At 42.6% G+C, this 18945-nt stretch overlaps 1 protein-coding gene across 6 annotated transcripts in view; it reads right to left on the minus strand.

The window, feature by feature from the left end:
* SDK1 (sidekick cell adhesion molecule 1) overlaps nt 1-18945 on the minus strand; it is a 383849-nt gene that overhangs the window by 70486 nt on the left and 294418 nt on the right. For all 6 annotated transcript variants that reach the window (XM_041462308.1, XM_041462312.1, XM_041462313.1 and 3 more), the window contains 6 exons: nt 15884-15993; nt 13308-13458; nt 11239-11476; nt 5338-5453; nt 4875-5064; nt 2895-2993 (listed from right to left, as the gene is read on the minus strand). In XM_041462308.1, coding sequence (XP_041318242.1) covers nt 2895-2993; nt 4875-5064; nt 5338-5453; nt 11239-11476; nt 13308-13458; nt 15884-15993 — 904 coding nt within the window. The remainder of the gene's footprint in view (nt 1-2894; nt 2994-4874; nt 5065-5337; nt 5454-11238; nt 11477-13307; nt 13459-15883; nt 15994-18945) is intronic.

Here is an 18945-nt window from a genome sequence, read left to right on the forward strand (position 1 = left end):
TTTGCATTCAGAGCTCACTAATGACCTGAAAATCAAAAGTGAATTGGACAAAAAGTTGAAACAGGACACAGGTCTAAGGGAGTGTATAAATAGACAGCACAGGCACGGAGGGACAAAATCAGAACGGCCAAAGAGAAAAGTGAGTTATCACCTGAAGGGCAGCAAAGGCAATGAGAAAGATTTCATAAATACATTAGAAATCTGAGGGAGAGAAGGAGAACAGGTCAGCCAGCAGGAAGAAAAAATGAGCACAAGACAGGTGAGACAGAGAGGGAAGGAAGGCCGGTACCTGCATTGCTGCATTTTCACACACAACAAGAAGTTGGTGCTGACAAGATCCTCCACACAAATTAAAAGTGACAACAATGTAAGTAGGGATGCAGGCTGGAATGGAGAACAGGTTAACGAATATTTAGTTAAGCTGGATGTAATCAAGTCAGAAAGGCCTGATGAAATTTGCCCTGCAGAGATGGAGCCATCTCTGAATAATTAGCCATTCTCTTCTAGGACTTGTGGACGACAGGTGACATCCCAGAACATTACAAAAGGGCAAACAGAGTACACCACCTTTTAAAAGGAGGCAAGACCAAATAAAGGAATTATGGACAAATCAAACTAAAGTTCAATACACAGAAAGAACCTGGAAAAAATATGAGTCAATATACAAGCATGCATGAGGATAATAATGTGCCAGGGAACAGCCAATATCTGTTTGATTGGAGCAAATAATAAATATCAAATAATCTGTTTTCCATTTTGACAGTGTAATTGGCCAGGTGGGAAGAGTAGATATGATCCACATTGACTTTGAGTAAGGCTTTAATATGGTTGCACACAGTCCCACCAAAAGCAAACACAATAACAGAATCTAAGAAAAACACCACACATTTTGAAATGAACGCTCAAAAAAATAAAATGTTGTTATCAGTGATTTGCTAACAACCTGGGAGGACATAGTAAGCTCTCATGAGACCTCATGAATGAGTCTGGTCCTGTTTAATACTTTCATTAATGACCTCGCTGATGGAATTGCCAATCTGCTTGCAAACACCAAAAATGAAACCAAGCTGTGCACACTTTAGAGGACATGAGTGTCATTTAAAGAGATCTGGGTAATGAAGAGAGATGGTCTGGAATCAGTGAGATGAAATTCAATAAAGGCATCTGCAAATTATCACACTTAAAGAGAAAAAGCTGAATGTTCTTGTGAAAGGAGGACTGGCTGACCTGGAAGTATACAGTGGGAAAGAGCAGGAATGAACAGTGGGACATGAACTGACTTAGTTACACCATCACAGTAGTCAAGGACTGTGTGAAGTATCCTGGGAAGTCTTACTGGGCATGGGCTGTGAAAACAACAATTGGAAACAACACTCTACACCCCAAACATGCTAAAGATTCTTTAAGGGACATCTTTTCCCTTTCCTTCCAACCCTGTTTTTTGTATGATTTTATCATCACCATAATGGCAACGAGCAAGAACCAGATGTGGAGGGGATGCACTGCACAAAGCACTCTGCAAAGACAAAGTAAAGGAGAGCTCCTACTCCACTGATCTTGCAGCAACTCCAGCAAATGAGCCTGACAAAGTGCAGCAACGTGAGAGGTTGGAACACAGTTGGGGGAGCAAAATGTCTTTTGTGCTTTCTAATCACTCCTATCAAATGATTTTTTTTTTCTCCTTAACCACATCCTGTGACTCAAATCTCAATCTCTGCTGAGAGCAAGTTCTAGGACACACAGTTCCTTAAAAAAAGCAACAAATCAAACCCACAAGACACCCTGGAAGCCAAGCTTCCAAGCTTGAGCTGCAGAGAAACCCTGTGTGGATCCATCTCTGGCAGCTCACCACTGCCAAGCTTCACACAGACTCCTCCTCGTGCTCAGAAAATCCTGCAGAGTCTACCTTTGGATGCTGTTTGATGATTTCCCTGTGTCTTCAGATGCCAGGATCACTTTGGTAAACTACACACCTGAGCAAACACTTTGAGTTCTTGACTCAAGATTTAAGTGCAATGCAGAACAAGTTCTGTATTTAAAGCAATGCCACCTCTGCAGGAGCATTTGAAGCAGGCACCCTCCAGCCATCAAGGAAGGCTTTAGGGAATATTGCTGGAAGCCAACACATGAGCCTGAAGGATGGCAGTGAAATTAGAAGCAGAAAGGCCTGGCAGAATGAGTACTAGATAAAAACAAAAGCTTTTGCTTCTGTTCTCAGAATTGAGACACAAATCTTTACTCACCAGCCAGAACTACTGTAAAATGTGTTCAGCAGCAGCAGAAAACACTAAATTGCTTGGTAACTATGAGCTACGTTAATTTTAGAGGCAGGAATGGATTCTTACATTGTAAAAGTCTTCACATTTTAAGTGCAACAGTGGCTGGTGCACATATTGCAAAGGCAACCCAAGAGTTATGAGAGCAGGAAGGTGACAAGGTTTTCCACAAATTCCTGTCATGCCTTGCTGCCTCTCTTTCCCTTGATGAAAAGGCAAATAGGATTTAACTCCTCATGACCTGTCAGACATTATCTCAAGGAAGCAATAAAATGGAAGCACACATAAAACTGAAACATTGGGCATGTCTGGCAAAGGTGGGAAAATCCAGGTCTCCAGGCAGTTTTCCCAACAGTCAGCCAAACAGGTTACCAACCCAAACGCAGATGGGAGGAGAGATGACATTCAGACACGGGGCCTTGAACAACACTGAATTCAGGAAAACCCACAGCATGGAGCCCCGCAGACTGGCCCCTCACCACAGCCCTTCAGCAGCACATTTTCTTTACATCAGCCAGAGATATACTTATGTGCAAGGCAAAGGAAAACCCAAGAGCTGCTGCTTGCTCTGATCTCCATCCCTCCACTCGCAGCCCGGGGTTTGCTGCTCCACCTTACCCAGAATAATCCCGTTGGGCTCCTCCGGTGGCTGCCAAACGATGCGCACGGACGTCAGCCTCACCTCGGGGAACACCAGCCTCACGGGGGGCCCGGGGGCTGCAAGGCAACACAGACAGCATGGCAGCAAGCACTGCACACCAGAGGGATCACAGGTTTTTTGCTCACCCTGCACAGAATTACGACCCAAGCTGGATCTCTCCAACAGTGGTTGGAAGCACCCGTGCACAATACACATTTATTCTGTATATAAATATACATTCTGTCCATGGATAAAGGCCTCCAACACCCTCAAACACCAAGCACAGCACAGACCAGTGCATCCTACAGTGGTTTTTTACTGCACCACGAGCTCTGAGCTCTGTAGGATTTTTCTCACTGCAGCATCACCACTGGTGTAATTGAGAACACACTATGAAGCAAGACACCAAGCTGCCTTTACAGAAAGTTATATAGCTGAATCCACTTCATACCTGTTGAAATTCAATAATATCCCTTCCTTGTGCCTTGTGTCATCAGCACCAGCTTTGAACCGCTTCCTGACTTTACATTTGCATTTTAAACACTGAGGTGTGAGCAGGAGAACCTGAGGCAGGTGAGAGGCACATTAACACAAATGGTGCTGACCAGCCCAGGGTCACGAGGTGAGGAGATGCTAATTCATGCATTACCATCCATGAATTTTCCCCTTCAGCACAAATTCCACCTGCATTACTCCTGGTGATACTTTTAATTAAGTTGAGCCCAGAGGAGACACAACATATTTATGTCAGAGGTATGGAGATGGAAGAACAATTAGTTTCATTTGCCAACATGTACTTAAGGAGGGAACTGCTGTAATGGGGTTATCCAAAACAAACAGTTTTAAGTATTTCTCATTACAGTCTGATATGTGCATTTCACTGAGTGCTTTTCTCTCCCTGCAGAGTTCTGCTAACAGTAACTTTTCTTATTTTTCTTTTCAAAGAAAAGCCAGATCCACACACAGGGAGTATGCTGAGAAAAAGGCTAAAAAAATGTCAGGGAGTTTTTGCCCCTCTTCCTGACCCCACATGCTCCCACTCCTTCCTTCCCTGCACTGCATGGAAAATGTTTTGTTAAGCCAGAAGTCTGAATGTGTTTTCAGCCCAACCAAATTACCTTAATGAATTTACTTGGGTAAACCAATGTTTACTCCATTATTATTTTGAAAAGATTTTGACAAGAAAGAGAGAGACTTAAACAGAAGCCTCGCACACTGATCTCAACCTATTTATTCCTGAAAAGGTAATGAAAACAAAAGCAGTTTTAGCATCTGCAAAGCCCAAAAATATTTCAAGAATTGAACCAAATTTCTGTAGAACTCCATCAGCAGGAATGCTTCCACCACACCAGTGTGCTCAGGGAGTGCTTGCTTGGGTTCCTGAAGGAACTGCATTGGGAACCCCCTGGAAATGCTGGAGGCAGCTGCAAAAGGAAGCTGGTAGAATCAGCTTCCAAGGTCAATGCCTCATTCTTTTGGGGTTAAAAAAAAAGGAGAGTGGATTACTGAAGTTGCAAATTCCACCTCTTTCCTTCAGTCCAGTCAGACCCAGATTTGTTTATTGCTTTCAACTGCAGCACGTTGGTTTTTTTTTTTTTTTTATCATGATTGAACTTCAATAGGAATTTATAATTGGTCTCTAAAATTGTCTTCAATAGAAATTATCTCCACCAAGCTACAGAGTTCAATATTAGAAGTTTTCTTCCTCTTCATTAGCTGCAGGGAAGGAGGACATAGGGGACACTGGTTTTCTGTGCTTTTGCCAGATTCTCAGCCCATAACCAATGGGATACTGCTGAGTTATATACCAGGTACAGCTAATGTCCTTTGGGTTCAAAGCTGAAAAAAACTCCCCCCAAAATCCAAATATTTATTGCCTACACTTACACCACTAGAAGAAATCTGCATTAAAAGGCTGGATCAAATGAGATGGTTATTTTGGCAACCTTTAAACTCACCATCATCCTTGGTTCTCTCTGTCACTGGTGGGGAGCTGGGGACCCCATCCCCAATGCGGGTGAATGCCAGCACCTGGAGCTCGTAGAGGACGAATTTCCTCAGGCCTGAGAGCAGCACTGACTGGGTGTGGTTCCCCCTCACTGTTTGGCTCTTGGGCTCCGAGTCCAAATCCTTTGCTTTGTAAAGGATCTGCAAGATAAATGTGGATGAGACACAGAAGGAAAGAGATTGTTGGATTGTTGCATGAGGACTGAAGAGAAGGAGATTCCTCCTTGTCACCCAGTATAAAATGAGATAACATTCACCAATCACCCCCTTTAAAGCCAACACACTTCCTGTACCTTCTCCAGCTGACTTTGGAAGAATAAGAATACTCAGCAGGTGAATAATAAATAATAAATACAAAATCATGTCCTGGTAATACACTAAAAACCAAATGAGTATGAAACTCCAGTTGCATACCTTGTAGCCCAGGATGAGACCATTCTGCTCAGACTCAGGAACTGCTGCCCAGGTCAGCAGGATCTGGGTTGAGCTTACAGCTTCAGCAGAGACATTCTCAGGAGGAGCAGAGGGAACTGGAACCACACAGCATCACCAAAGAGCAGAAATAGGTCAGACATAGCAGATAATTTTTTGCCATCTCCCTACCTGCCCAGGAGTCTTCCAGGATCCCATAGAAGACTATTCAAACCCAAAAGAGCTGGAATATGTTTTAGACAATCCCTTCTCTTCTTGTATTCATTCTACATCATCTTTATATTTCAGCCTGTCTCACAATTTCTTGCCAGTTCATCTCAGAAATGACAATGTTTGTAAAGAGCTAAACATTTAATACTTATCAGTGTCTACAGACAGACAGTAAATATTGACAGCTGTGAATAAATTTCAAATTCTATATATTTGCAGTAATTAGAACCAAGTTTAAATTCCTGGACCTCTCCAGAAGCCTATCCCACAGTATTTCTTTACCATATCTTTTATTCCCTATGCCAAAATCTAGAACTCTCTCTGAATGTGAGTTTCTCTTACAGCATGATCTGTTCTAACAAGAAGTTTTATGCCCCTGTGGCTTCCTATATTATCTGAAAGGAAATTGTAACATCTTGTCTAGAGCTAGCAATAATTCCCCCCCTGGACAGCACTGCCACTTCACTAAGAAGTTCTTTAACCTATGCAGCCTTTTGATGATGTGATAGTGCTCAACATTTGCAAGACATCAATTAGAGCTGGATGCGTTAACACCAGGAGTGTTTTCAGGGAGTGATACGGTGTCAATGAGAGATGCCTATTTCATCTCTGTTGCAAAATTGGCTTTCATGAAACTGCAAACATCATTAGGACTGATGGCATAGGAACACTGTAATTTTCTCTGACTCCAGAGAAGAGCAAACTTGCATTTTCCCATGCCATTAAAACTCAGAGTGCTGCAGAACCACACAACTGCAGCCTTTTGTAGGCAAGCTTAATAGCATGCCACGTTATGCAAGCAGGATGTGAGGCTATTTTTAAGAGTTCACATTTTATGCTGCCCTTTTGCATTTTTTCCCCATGGCATTTCCAGCATCTGAAGGCTACAATCTTTTCTAAAGCCTGATACACCTGTCAGACCTCCAGAGAACATTCACCAAGTTATGTTACACAAGCACTTAGGGACAGTACAGCTTGATTAGGGCCTGAATATATCACAAAAAGCAGCCCAAAGCTCTGCCAAAGGAAAGCTTTCCTGGCTGTCCGAGTGAAAGAACAAATCTGCTGTTTTGGAGGCGAGCTCCTGAAGCTCCTAGCAACATGAATGAGATAATGAGTATGACACCAGAATTAATAAAAATGGAAAAATCCCACCCCCAAAACGTGGTACCCCCACCCCTGTGCACTCAAGGTTAACGGCAGAGATAATAATTTCTGAAACAATTTCCCTGATACTAATTATTTGGGGCATAAGAAACAGAGCACCATCACAATGACACTGCAGCAGACTGAAATCCAATTTTTTTCCCCCCTCCAACACTGAAGTGTCTATTTTTTTTTAAAATCTTCTCCCGGATTTATCCCCCACAAGGATATAATTATGTTAAAGGAAAATAGATTGCCAGGAGCCATGAATGTCTTTGGATAGCTGCCATAACTTTATCTGTAGATCTTCACAAAGAGCTACTCCCACATGAATCACTCCTGGAGAGAAAAAGGGTGGAGGTGGGTCACAAGAAACCAGGATGCGTAGAGGAAAGAAGCCCTTTCCAGCCACATTTATCTCTGTTTTATCTGGTTTGAGGCCTTTCAAAAGAGAAAAAGTTACTTTATTTTACAAATATTTATTTTCCTCTTTGATCAGCAGCCAGGAACTCTCCTGAATTCATAGAAGGCAGAGGCTGTGCCCGGGCTGGCCCCGAGGGCATCCTGGCTTTGAGGTGAGGATGGTCACACTGCTGGTGGGGCACTGGACAGCTGACAAAGGAGAGAAGGAGGTTCTTTATCTCAGACCTCTCTCAATTCCCAGTGACAGAGCAGCTAAATGCCCCCTCTCACTGGAAAGGAATCTAAATCCATTGCTTGAATGGTAAAAATCCTTGTGTTCATTGAGCGAGCTTTAAATCTTCAGTCCTCACCTCAAGCGAGTGTCGAGAATTTGATTCTAATATGAATTCAAGAACTGCAAGTGATTTTATGGATCTTATTGTTGCCAGCCTTTTATCAAGTAACTGACTTTGACCCTCTAAGAATGAATTGAAAGGTAACCTTCATTTCTCTGACCCATCTCTTCTCTGAGGAAGCTGTGATTCAAAGAAATTATAGTTTGCTAAGACTAATTAGTGAGTAAGGCACATAATCTCTCTTTCCTCTGCAAGCTCCCTTCTCTAATGCTGGTTTCCTTAAACTGTTGCACTGAAGACTTTGTTATAAGCTCCAAAAAGCTGAGTTCTCATTAGTAACCTGCAAGAACAGCACAGAAGCTGAGCAACAGTGTCCAAAAAAGTCCCAGAGCATGAACAAAATGAACCGGAAACACTGAAACGAAACGATGAGCTAATCCAGCCAAGTGCCAGCGCGGAGCACTTCAGAAGATCAGACGTAGGAAATCACAGAGTTACTGGCACTTTGCACTGGAACGTCAATAACAGTTCAAGTTTTTAAGGTTATCCACTTTGGCATCTAAAATTATGCATCCTCTTTCTACATCTGACACAGCCACATCTGATGTACAGCAAATTGTGTCGTTTTATGTCTCTAACTGGGCCAAAAGGAGCTTTTAATAAGCTAGTCTGTATTCTGGCTTTCTAAGAAAGCTAGAGAGTGGGATGCAGTGGTTCTCTGCATTTTTGCAGCTCATTTTAGCTGCACATCCCTCACTCTTTTTGAAAGCAAAAATTAAAGTGGCACATTGTACATCTGACGTTGGCTAAGAAGTGCAAATTTCCAGCAAGGTTCATGGCAAAAGTAGCATAGCTGCAGCACACATCCACTTTGCCTATAAAATTAGGTACTGCAGGCCAAATCCTCAGCTTGTACAAATTTCTGCAGTGACATTGGACCACATTTGAATTATCAAGAGATGCTCCATCACAGCACAGTAACTGCTCTGTGAAGGTCAGACTCCCAAGCACCGGGAGATTGATCCTTGCCATGGATGTGTGACCATGCTCCTACAGTAGCTCATCCTGTAAGACGAGTGTACACATTCATGTAGCTGAATATTAAGAGCACAAAATCCATTAAGGCCCTGGGTAAGGTGTATCTGAGATGAATTTTTTTGAAAGCAACAGGGTCTGTATCTAAGAGGAAGCAGCCGTGCCAAGGTTGTTCTAATACATCAGATGCCTCTGCAATTTCTTGCTTTCTCTGTATTGGACCTACTGTCATTGTCAATTTATTGAGTGGAAACTGAGCTTGTTACTCTGCAGTTATTTTACACTGTAAAATTTAATGAGCTATTTAATTTCTAACATTACAAAAACATTTTGGATTGATAGAACCTGTCCTGTTTAAAAATCCTAACTCATCTCCCTCCACCTTCAGCTGCTTGTAACCCTACCCCAGATTTTCATTTTAGAAATTCCCAACTGTTTACCAGTGTTACCAAAACCTACAGCATTATTATTCCCTCCTAGTTTCTTTGGGTTTGATTTGTTTTATATATTCAAGAGCTTCAGAAACCAGTGAGTACTTGTAATGACATGCCCCACTATTGTTGTTGGCATTTGTGCTCAGCTATCAGTACTGTGATTGCACAAGCTAAAGCAAACAAATGCTCAAACAGAGCTTTATTTTCAATAAAGATTTTGGGCTCCAGTGGCTGCACTGCCATCAGATACCATGACCTGGTTTAGTGCCTGGGCTCTACTCCTTATCTCCTTGGATGGCATAAAACATGGAACCAGGAGTTGTGCCAATGAAGCACCACATGATCCTGACCAAGGCACCTCTGGCCAGCTGTGCGGGATGTTTACAACCCCCAGCACCAGCAAACCAACTTCCCTAAGACTCTGTATCTAAAAAATGGAAAAAGAAATATTTTGAAGTGCTTGGAGACCATTAAGCCATAAATAGAATTTTTCTTATAGTTCCAAAGACAGACCTAAAAGTGCTTTGACCTTTCTCTCCGGCTTTAAATATCTTTTATTTGCATTTTAACCCCATTTGACTGTGCATACAGGTTAATTCCAGATTCCCTGGAGTGCTTTCATACAGTTTGCTGCTAAGCCAGCACATCTTGTATATTCTAAATCTAGGAAGATAAAGCCAAAGTCTGAGCCCCAACTTGCTCTATGCAAGAAATCAGATGTCAGTATCAAAGCAAACACATGGAAAAAACCAAACGAGTCCTTACGGCCTAGATCACAGCTTTGTGTTATTTTGATCCCGGGTTCTGTGTGCCTCCTACAATCAGTTTCAAGTCAACCTTCTCTTAATACTCCCAGAGAAAATGCCAGATCCACACGTAACCTCTGATCTTTAGATGCTGAGCAAGAGCGCTGCAATCCTAAGGTTTTATGAAATGACTTAATCTTAGTATTTACTACATTTCAAAAGAAGTGTTTGAAGAGCAGTGGAGAGGCAAAAGTGGAGGATGTGATATCTTTTTATTACGATATAGAACTGCTTTGTCAGGGTCGTGCTATCTCTAACTCCAGCACAAGCCTTCTTTAAAATACCTCTGGCAATCGCTTTCCAATTACTCCCTCCCAAAGAGCAACACTTCAGTGGAGGGGGATGACTTTGTTTAGCTTTCTCCCTGGCTAGTTCAAAGCAGAGTTATCTGAACCAGCAGACCAAACCCTGCTGTGCCTGGTCTCACTTCCCACCAAGGGACACTGCGTGGTACACAGGGCACAGACATGCACACATCAGGCACGCACAGGATTAAATCCCAAAACTTCTTTAGCAAAGAAAATTTGCAAAAAAAAAAAAAAAAAAAGGGGAAAAATCAGCATGGAACCTTGCAAAAATAAGTGTCACAAATAGATTTATTATTAAACTTTTAAACTGCACATGTCACCAACTTTGTTGCTAACTTGCAACATAACTTTTCATTTCCCAGATGCATGCAGGATAGGTCTGGAAATAAGTTTTGGGGAAGTCAACAGCTAGAGAGCAGCTTTTCAACATCTGCCTTCACTGCTCTCCTGAGCTAACAGTAATTTACTGTTGCCTGAGAGTGACAGCTTCCTTCTGATATTTGAAGTCTCTGTGCTTGCCTGGACAATTCAGCTCAACAATACAGCCCTGCTGCTCCAGGTCTGTGAGCAGGTTATGTCTACACAGCCTTGTACACACAATTTTGGAAGGCAGGTTTGAAAACGTGCCATCAGAAGCTCAGGTAATTATTTTATTTCTCTCTGTGTAATCAGCTCTCTAACGTGACTTGTGCCCTTTTAGAATTATTTGGGGCTTGAAATGAAATTTCAGGTAACCACAGCTGTGAGAAAATGTGCCTCAGGCTAGAAGCAGACGGTGAAAAGGGAAGGATTAGGGGAAACAGGTACTGGGGAGGAAGAAGAGGCATGAGAGAGCATCTCAGACAGAAAAGTCTTTATATGAGCTTCTCCTTGTGCTATCCACACTGGGGCAGAAATGGGGAGAGGTTGTTTTGTTTTATTTAAATAAAAAACCTGAAGGTTTGTGCATGAAAGCAAGGTAGGAATAAAATAAAAGAAATAACCCTTCAAATGTCTGTACGTCTTTTTGCCTGCATCTCAAGATAGTTTTTTCAAAACTTAATTTCAGATTTCACGGCTCAGCAAGCAAAAAAATCCCCACCCAACATTGAAACACCAAACTAAAAAATTAAAATGTGAATAAAAGGGCAGAACGTGGTGAATTTTCTGGGTTTTCTGTGCCAGCAGATGTGGTGCTTGGACTCACCCGACTCCCGTGTCCGACCTCTGACGGCCTCGCTCCAGGGCCCTGCCCCGATGGCGTTGAAGGCCTGGATCTGCAGCTCGTACTCCGTCCACTCCTGCAGCTCCTCCAGCGTGCACTCCCGCGCCAGGCGGTCGGCGAGGACCTTCAGCAGGGCTGGGGACGGCAGATCCACGCGCCACGCCCTGACCCTGTACCCCACCGACTCGGGGTTCCCGTTGTACTGCGTGTCGGGGAGCGGCTGGCGGGTGACAGGAAAACACAACGCTCCCGTCAGCCTGAACCCACGTGCAGGCCACAGCAAGGCAAAAATGATCAAGAGGTTGATTTTCTAGTTTATGGTTCGTGATCTCTAGGTTTCTGTGCTGCTTGGAATTTTTGTTTTGATTTTTTTACCTTAATTTTGAGCCAAGAAGGTTTGCTCGCAAAACCAAGCCCTTTGTTGTGGGTGTATCATCAGAGACGATATGAATACAGTATATTTCAGAGCTTTGTGATTAATTATGGAATTGAATGATAAATTGCTGAAGCATGTGACAAATTCATTTATCGTACATTTTTTACTTTTTTTTACTGACTCTCTGCCTACTCATTTATCAGTAGAGATTCATTCTAGTATTCTAACTCCCCAAGCAATTTCAGAGATTAAAATATGAAATAATTAGCCTACTTCATGAAGTTTGGAGTTTTTCTGCTGTAAAACTAACTACACGATGCCACGGATGGCTGAGATTCAGTTCTGATTCACTGGGAAAGCTGGATACACATTAACATTTCACAGCTTAGAAGACTCTACCCTGCAGGCATCCAGGGCTAGAAGCGAGACCCTCATTCTGCAGGAAGGGAGGAATCCCCAGCTCCCAGGGGAAAACAGATTCACCTGCAGGTCTTGAAATAAAAGACATTAAACACTTTCAAATATTGATGTTATTAAGCATGAAAAGCGTTTATCAGGTCATTTTTAGCTGTGGCTGTTGCTTCTCCTGAACCCTGCAGTTTGACTCAAGGAAAACAGGCTTTCAGGCAGCTCAATCTTAATGTTTTAAAGGCTATTAAAACAATCTAGAGTTAATTTTGATGGAAGATGTGTAGGTCTGGATACAGCCCCAGTGTGGGTATGATATTCACACAGAAAAGCCATGACAGAGTTGTGTGGGGCCTCTCAAAGGAACTGCAATGGCTCTTCTGTGGCTAGTGAGGCGACACTTTCAAGCTTCAGGTTTTGGTCTGGCAAGGTTCAATATTAAGTGCAGTATCCAGTTGAGAAAGTGGAATTATTCCTTTCCAACAGGAGAAAAACCCTCTTGTTCCCAGCCTGATTTTGACTTCCAGCCATAATGAGTTTATGCATGGAAAAGCTAACATTTGGGCAAAAGGAAACCTGTGCTTCATCAACTTCACACCACAGTAACCCCGGTGGAAAACTCTGCCTAACAGGGGTGAAGAAAAACCATTCTGGAGCAGGTTAATTGCCAAGTAAATCCCAACGTGGCAACTCTGCAGGTAACTGAGATGGGCAAAGGGGCACAGCGATGTCAGCAATTGCCGCATCTTTGCAATTAATCATTTATCTCTGCATTTTAGCGCATAATTCCACACCAATTCAGCTAAATTGAATCTTCCCACAGAAGTGCCAGCCTCACTGCTGCTGCACCACAGCTCTGGGAACCACAGGATGCTGCCCATGGCTGGGGTGCACCTTTTGGGGAATGTTTTGTACAGAGCAAACAACCGAGCCCTGGAAAGCGGCAAATTGGCTCAAGCGCCCCGTTCCAGCCCCTCGTGTTGACCCAGACTGTGGTCCTGGAGCTCCTCAAAGCCAAGCTTTTACACACAGCCACATTCCCCTGATGAAGTGGCAGAAACAGTGGCAGTAGGCAATTTATTTGATTAATAAGGCACTTAAGGCAAGGCTCAGATTTCCGACTAGTCTGGAAAAGGAAACAATTTGGCTGTTACTCCTCTGCGCTGAGCGCCATGAGGAGGAGGAGACACTTTGGGAGGGCTGCCCTGGCCCCAGGGGAGCAGCCCCATCCCCATCATCCCATCCCCATGTCCCTCGAGCTGCTCACCACCCATCGCAGCCACAGGCTGGTCTCGCTGGCCGTGCGCACGGTGACGCTGCCGGGGGCCACGTCCGGCGGGGCCTGCAGGGTCTGGATGACCCGCGAGGGTTGGCTCAGGGGGCTGGGGCCCCCCACGTTCACCTGCCGCATCCGGAACCTGCAGCAAGGGGGGAAAAAGGCAGTGAGTGCTGCTGTCAGGGCTTGGGGAATGCTCCCTTGCTTCTCCAGGGCGGGAGGACGGGTGGAAAAATAGGAATTAGCGGCTTTCGAAACGTTCCGCAAAGGTCGCCGCACGCGGGTCCCCTTTGTATTCACTGCTGAATGCTTGATGGTAACTGCTTTCAGATCCTCTCAGGTATTTAAAAAATGAAAATGAGATTAGCTTTGGGTCTATTAGAAACTTAGGTATTTGTGTGAGAAATTTATGTTAATTATACCAAGCCTGATGAGCTTATGCTGGCAGTAAGTGATTTTCTCTGGTGATGCTCATACAATACATTCAGAAAGGTATTAAAATATCAAACTTCGGATAGTCTCATTCCCTGTCAATATAAAAAATATACTGGTGATAACATTTCCCCTCAATTACGCATTGAAAGAGGCTGATTTATCCCTGTGCTGCATTTTCAGCCTTCCTGCACAAGAAAGATTAAGTTATTTAATATGGATATGCATCTTTAAAAAATACCCTGTCTGCTTGAAACCATCTCTTCTACAATAGAAATCCTTATTGGGTCACAAAAGATTTAGGGAAATCTTTTTTACAAGAAGCACCACATAATTAAGATGTGCTGTATATTTCAGATACTCTCACCCATCACAAGCAACTGGAAACACCGAGCACTTGCACATAAATACGTGACCTGCTCACATTAAACCCTTAATTTTTGGACCTAATGACTGAGCTTGAGAAAAGGATGAGGCAGTCAACACAGCAGTGTTTATTTACCTGCTCTGATCTCCCTTCAAAGTGCACTGAAGGAAACACATTAAACAAATACTGTCCTGATTTCACCCTCAAACACTGGCCCAAAATATAGGGAAGAAGAATGGCCTGTAAAGATGTGCTCTGATAATCAGCTCTCACCATGCATTTCCTCAGTGAGCAATGACTGAAGCAGATCAGGGGACAACAAATCCAATTGGCAACAGCTTTCTAGGTTTCAAAAATTTGTATAAAATTGGTCAAGACTGAAGCAAAACTGATAAAAGTTCCCATCTGTGCATGCAGGAAAGACAAAAATAGGCAAAATTCAAGGAGCTACCTTGAAATGAAAAAAAGTCAAAGGGAAGTGGATGTATGAAAGATTCCAGCATAAGTGGGACCATTCTAGAATTTAATGAATACAAGAGAAAAATGAGATGTAAGAATAAAATAAACCAAGAAGTTTAACAACTGGGAAAAAAAAATCAGCCCAAATTTCTCATATTCTTCATTATTTGCTATCCCAAAAATGTTTCTCCATGCACCTGTCTGGGTGTTCAAGTTTTCCTTATTCTTCATGGACAGTGAAGGTTGAACTGTGGTACAACCTGCGCTTTCTTGCTCACCCCTGCCTTCTCAGCTTTAGGATCTGTCTTTATGAGGAGAGCAAAATCCTCTTAACCTGAAGATAATTTTCCTAAACCTCTGCACCAGAAATCTCTACTTAAGTTCAAAAAAATTTTCAAAGACCTTTTAGTAAAGCGTTTAGCTCTGGAAGATGAGGTTTAAAACACTTCAGTGGAGGGTTAGTGAGAAATTCAATATGTTCCTAGGTTTGTGAGCAAGTGAGGAAAATTACATGCCAGCACTGAGTCAGTTGTAAATTACATGAGCTCTCCTTGGTTGCACCTACTCCTGGCTTACAACAGCACATGGGTTAGTTAATAGCCCCTTCAGCCAGCACAAAATGGACAAGTTTCTAGAGTGCTGATTTAACACTTGCCACTGGATTTCCTTTCCACCAACCTCTACATTATCAAGCTGGATCATGAAAGTATTTTTCATTAGGGCTGAGTACCTCAAATTCTCTAGTCTTGTCTATACCACAGCATCACTTGGATTGGATTGATTTAAAAATCAATCTCGTTTAACTGGGGTGCACCCACAATGCAGAGTCACCTCAATCAGTTTAGGCATTGCTTATATCTATTAAGCTTAACTTGGTAAATTCCTATAAACAAAGGTTTCATCTAACTAATGTTACCAAATTAAGTTAAATCAATGAAGAGATGTTTAAGCTGATGCAAATATGTAATTACAGGTTTGCACCAGTTTAACTACGATTGATTTGTCACTGGCTGATGTTCCACTGGTGCTCTCTTCAGGGAGGGAAGTAACAGGATAGCAGTTACTTGTAAAAGCATCTCACTGAGCACTAGAATTTCCTTCTCAATGTTATCAACTGGATTTTATGTGAATTACAATTGACAATATTAGATTGGTAATTTTAAGTATAACCTATGAAAACAGCAAAGCTTTTCCCTTTTGTTCAGATTATAAAACTCAGCAAGATGTTTCTGAATAGGAAAGCTGTTTCATGATGCTATTTACTCTTTTTTTTTCCCCCATGTTGCAGATAATTACCTGCTGCTCTTACCTGTAATGAGTATAAGGAGTGAGGTTTGGTACCTCCAGCATCTGAGCATCAGGTTCATTCTCCACCTCATGAAGTGTCACCCATTCTTCTTCATCACCCAGCACACCAACCTGTACAAGGGAGAGGTTAGAAGGAAGACAAAGTAGGTTATAGATATATATATCTAAATATATATATAAATAAATACATATAACCTCTTTTACAATGCATGTCATCACAGCAGTGAAAGCACAAATGCTGTTAAACACATTTTCCAGCTAATACTAATTTTTATATGACTAGTTATTTGTAAAGAGAAAACCCAGCCAAGTTAGCCAAGTCTCCTTGTACGTGATGGGATTTCACTGGATCCTGTAATAAGATCCATTCCAGAAAAAACACCATGAGAGCAATAATACCCTGTTCAATCTTCCTGCCACAATACAAAAGTATCAAGTAGTAATATAAGAGAATGAAAAATAGCCTTGATAATAACTCGCAGGAACTGATGCATACTAAGTAAGTCTCAATGGAGGCAAAATGCCATGGAAATGAAGACAGAGAAACAAGAACAAAGTCAAAGAACAAAAGTGTTTTAACCTCATCTGCTGCTCTGCACTTAGACTAGACTTCTCCATGAGCAACCTTTTGTAGTATTTAATCACAACATGTTGCCCAACATGGGCCCTCAGCCACAGCAGAGTTAGAAGGGACTAAGCACTGATGAGAATTGAGCATTGCTTTCTATGCAGCTTTCTGGAGATTAAATGAAGATTAATCAGGACTTAAAAGGAAACCAATAGGGAATGAGAGAGAGGCCAGAGCCTGCCCTGGAAGATGCAGCACGCGTGGGCAGGGCTGTGCCTGAGCCATGGGAGGAGCGTGGAGGAGGGGAGAAGAGAAGGGCTGGATGGCTGGGCTTCACTCTGGAGATTTACAGGTGCTGAAACCCAGGGGAGCTCAGGCAAAGGCCCTGGAATAATTCCCCAGCACTGAGCATGTTCCTCTGGTGTTCCAACCCCACCACAAAGGGTGGGTGCAGCCCAATTCCCTCGCCCTGGTATCCACAGTCAGGGGCTGAAGGGTGCCAGAGGGTACCTGGGCAGCTCTTCCCTTCAGTGTCTAGTCACAGACTTAACATCCACAAAGACACCTTATCCCTTTTTAACCTACTGACACTATCTACTCCCACAGGCTGCTGTGGCAACACATTCCAGAAGCTCACAACCCACTGTGTAAAGAGCCATTTCCTTTAATCTTTTTTGAACAGATCCCTTGCAAGTTCTGTGCACAAGTTACAGCCACAGACGCTGTCAAACACTCGACAGGCACCACGGCCCCAAGTATCTCGCTTACCCCAAGTACTTCAAATAGAAAATTAGGTTTCATTCACTCTTTTCTTTTTTTTTTTCCCTTCAGAAGAAGCAGCCTGATTTATTTATAGATGTTTTAGTTCTTTGCTCACCCAGGACTTGATGTGCTGCATATTTATGTTTGTGCATGAAGAAACGACACAAAGAAAATTAGGCCAGAGAAGTAAGTTCTGCATTGCACTATGGAAAGAAGCCTGTCTGATCTTCCCAGCAGAACACTGATTCCATGGAGGATGTGGCTGGACAGGTCTTGATGGACCTTTCAGACTTGTTGGGGGATCAAGGTCACTGCCATAGACTAAACAACATATAAAATAGATGGTGAAATTATGGACCTTTTAAAATTCCCAGTCCTAACCAAGCTCCATAAATTGTAGTGAAGCCCATGGATGTGAAATCTAAAGGGAAACAAGTTGGAAACAGAACATCCCTAAACTGAACCTGCAGAACAAAGAGTAGATAAAAAGATTTAAAAGAAAAGAAAGCCCTACACAAACAAAGAAATGATGAGAGTGTTGATTTCAGTGAAGGAAACAGAGAACACTTTTTATTAAATGAATTTTCTATTAATACTGTAGGAAGTCTATAGTAAATGCTTATTTTTGCAAATTTTGCACATAACAGCATCACCTCCAAGTGCTGCAGTAATTGTATAGCAACAATCCACAGTGCTCTGGAGGCTGCAAATAATCTCCAGTGGTGACTAAGTTGTCTTTTTTGTATCCTAAGAGCAGTAAGAGCTTTTTAAAATATTTCTTACCTAACAAAATAATGAGAAAAAAAAAAATAGGGCCCACAGGTTGTAATTGCTGGGCAGAGCAGGCAGGTCATTAATACACATCAAGGACCACATGGCCCAGCAGGGCTGACATGGCCTCTGTGAGACATTTTCTGGTGGGCTGCAAAGGTAGAAATACTAAGGATCTTGTACTAGGTCCATGTTGCTCAGAAGAAATTTCATTTATTTATTTAATATATATATATGTGTGTATTCTCAGAAGTGAGCCGTAGCAGAAAACCTTCAGTGATGGACTTTATATTTTTAACTTCCCCAAAATCTATAGCAGATTCCAAGTTTCAGGCTGTGGAAGGAAAAGGAAACTATTTTTGCCAAAACACTCTGATGTCAGATCAGAGGAAACTTATCAGTTTCAAGAATCAGAGTACAAAGGGATTCCCACGGGGCAGAAAGAACCATGGGCAGTGGTTGGGATAAAAGAGTCCTTTGAGGGGCAGGAGAGCCCACTCTGAGCTGCTCTGCAGAACATCAAGTGAAGTTAAAGGCTTTTCTTTCTTGTAGCTGTTTTTTTGGATAACAGTGTATGCACACTTCAGAGCAGGATGGTGTTTATTGACAGATCACACAAGCTCGTGGGTGCTTTGTTTTGGGAGGCAGATGAGGCACCAGCTGCTTTTCTGTTACCATCAGCAGAAAAACTCTTCGAGGAACACATTCTGCACCAGTTCCCTGTGCTACGGGGCCACAGCCCTCAGGGACCCCAGCACTGCCAGAATAAAAACACCTCTGTCCCCTGAGACACTTCACAGAATGCTCAATAACCATCACCCATCATGCTCAGCACAGATTCACTGCCATCCCTCAGCTGCTCCCAAGGCAATACATCCAATAAAAGGCCATATTCCTTTATTATTGCAGAAATGAGACAGTGTAAAACAATATTGGGAGTGATGTCAGAACCTTTTACTTCC

The sequence above is a fragment of the Pyrgilauda ruficollis genome, unplaced genomic scaffold, assembly GCF_017590135.1.
Source record: "Pyrgilauda ruficollis isolate IOZ18807 unplaced genomic scaffold, ASM1759013v1 scaffold16, whole genome shotgun sequence".
Classification (NCBI taxonomy): domain Eukaryota; kingdom Metazoa; phylum Chordata; class Aves; order Passeriformes; family Passeridae; genus Pyrgilauda; species Pyrgilauda ruficollis.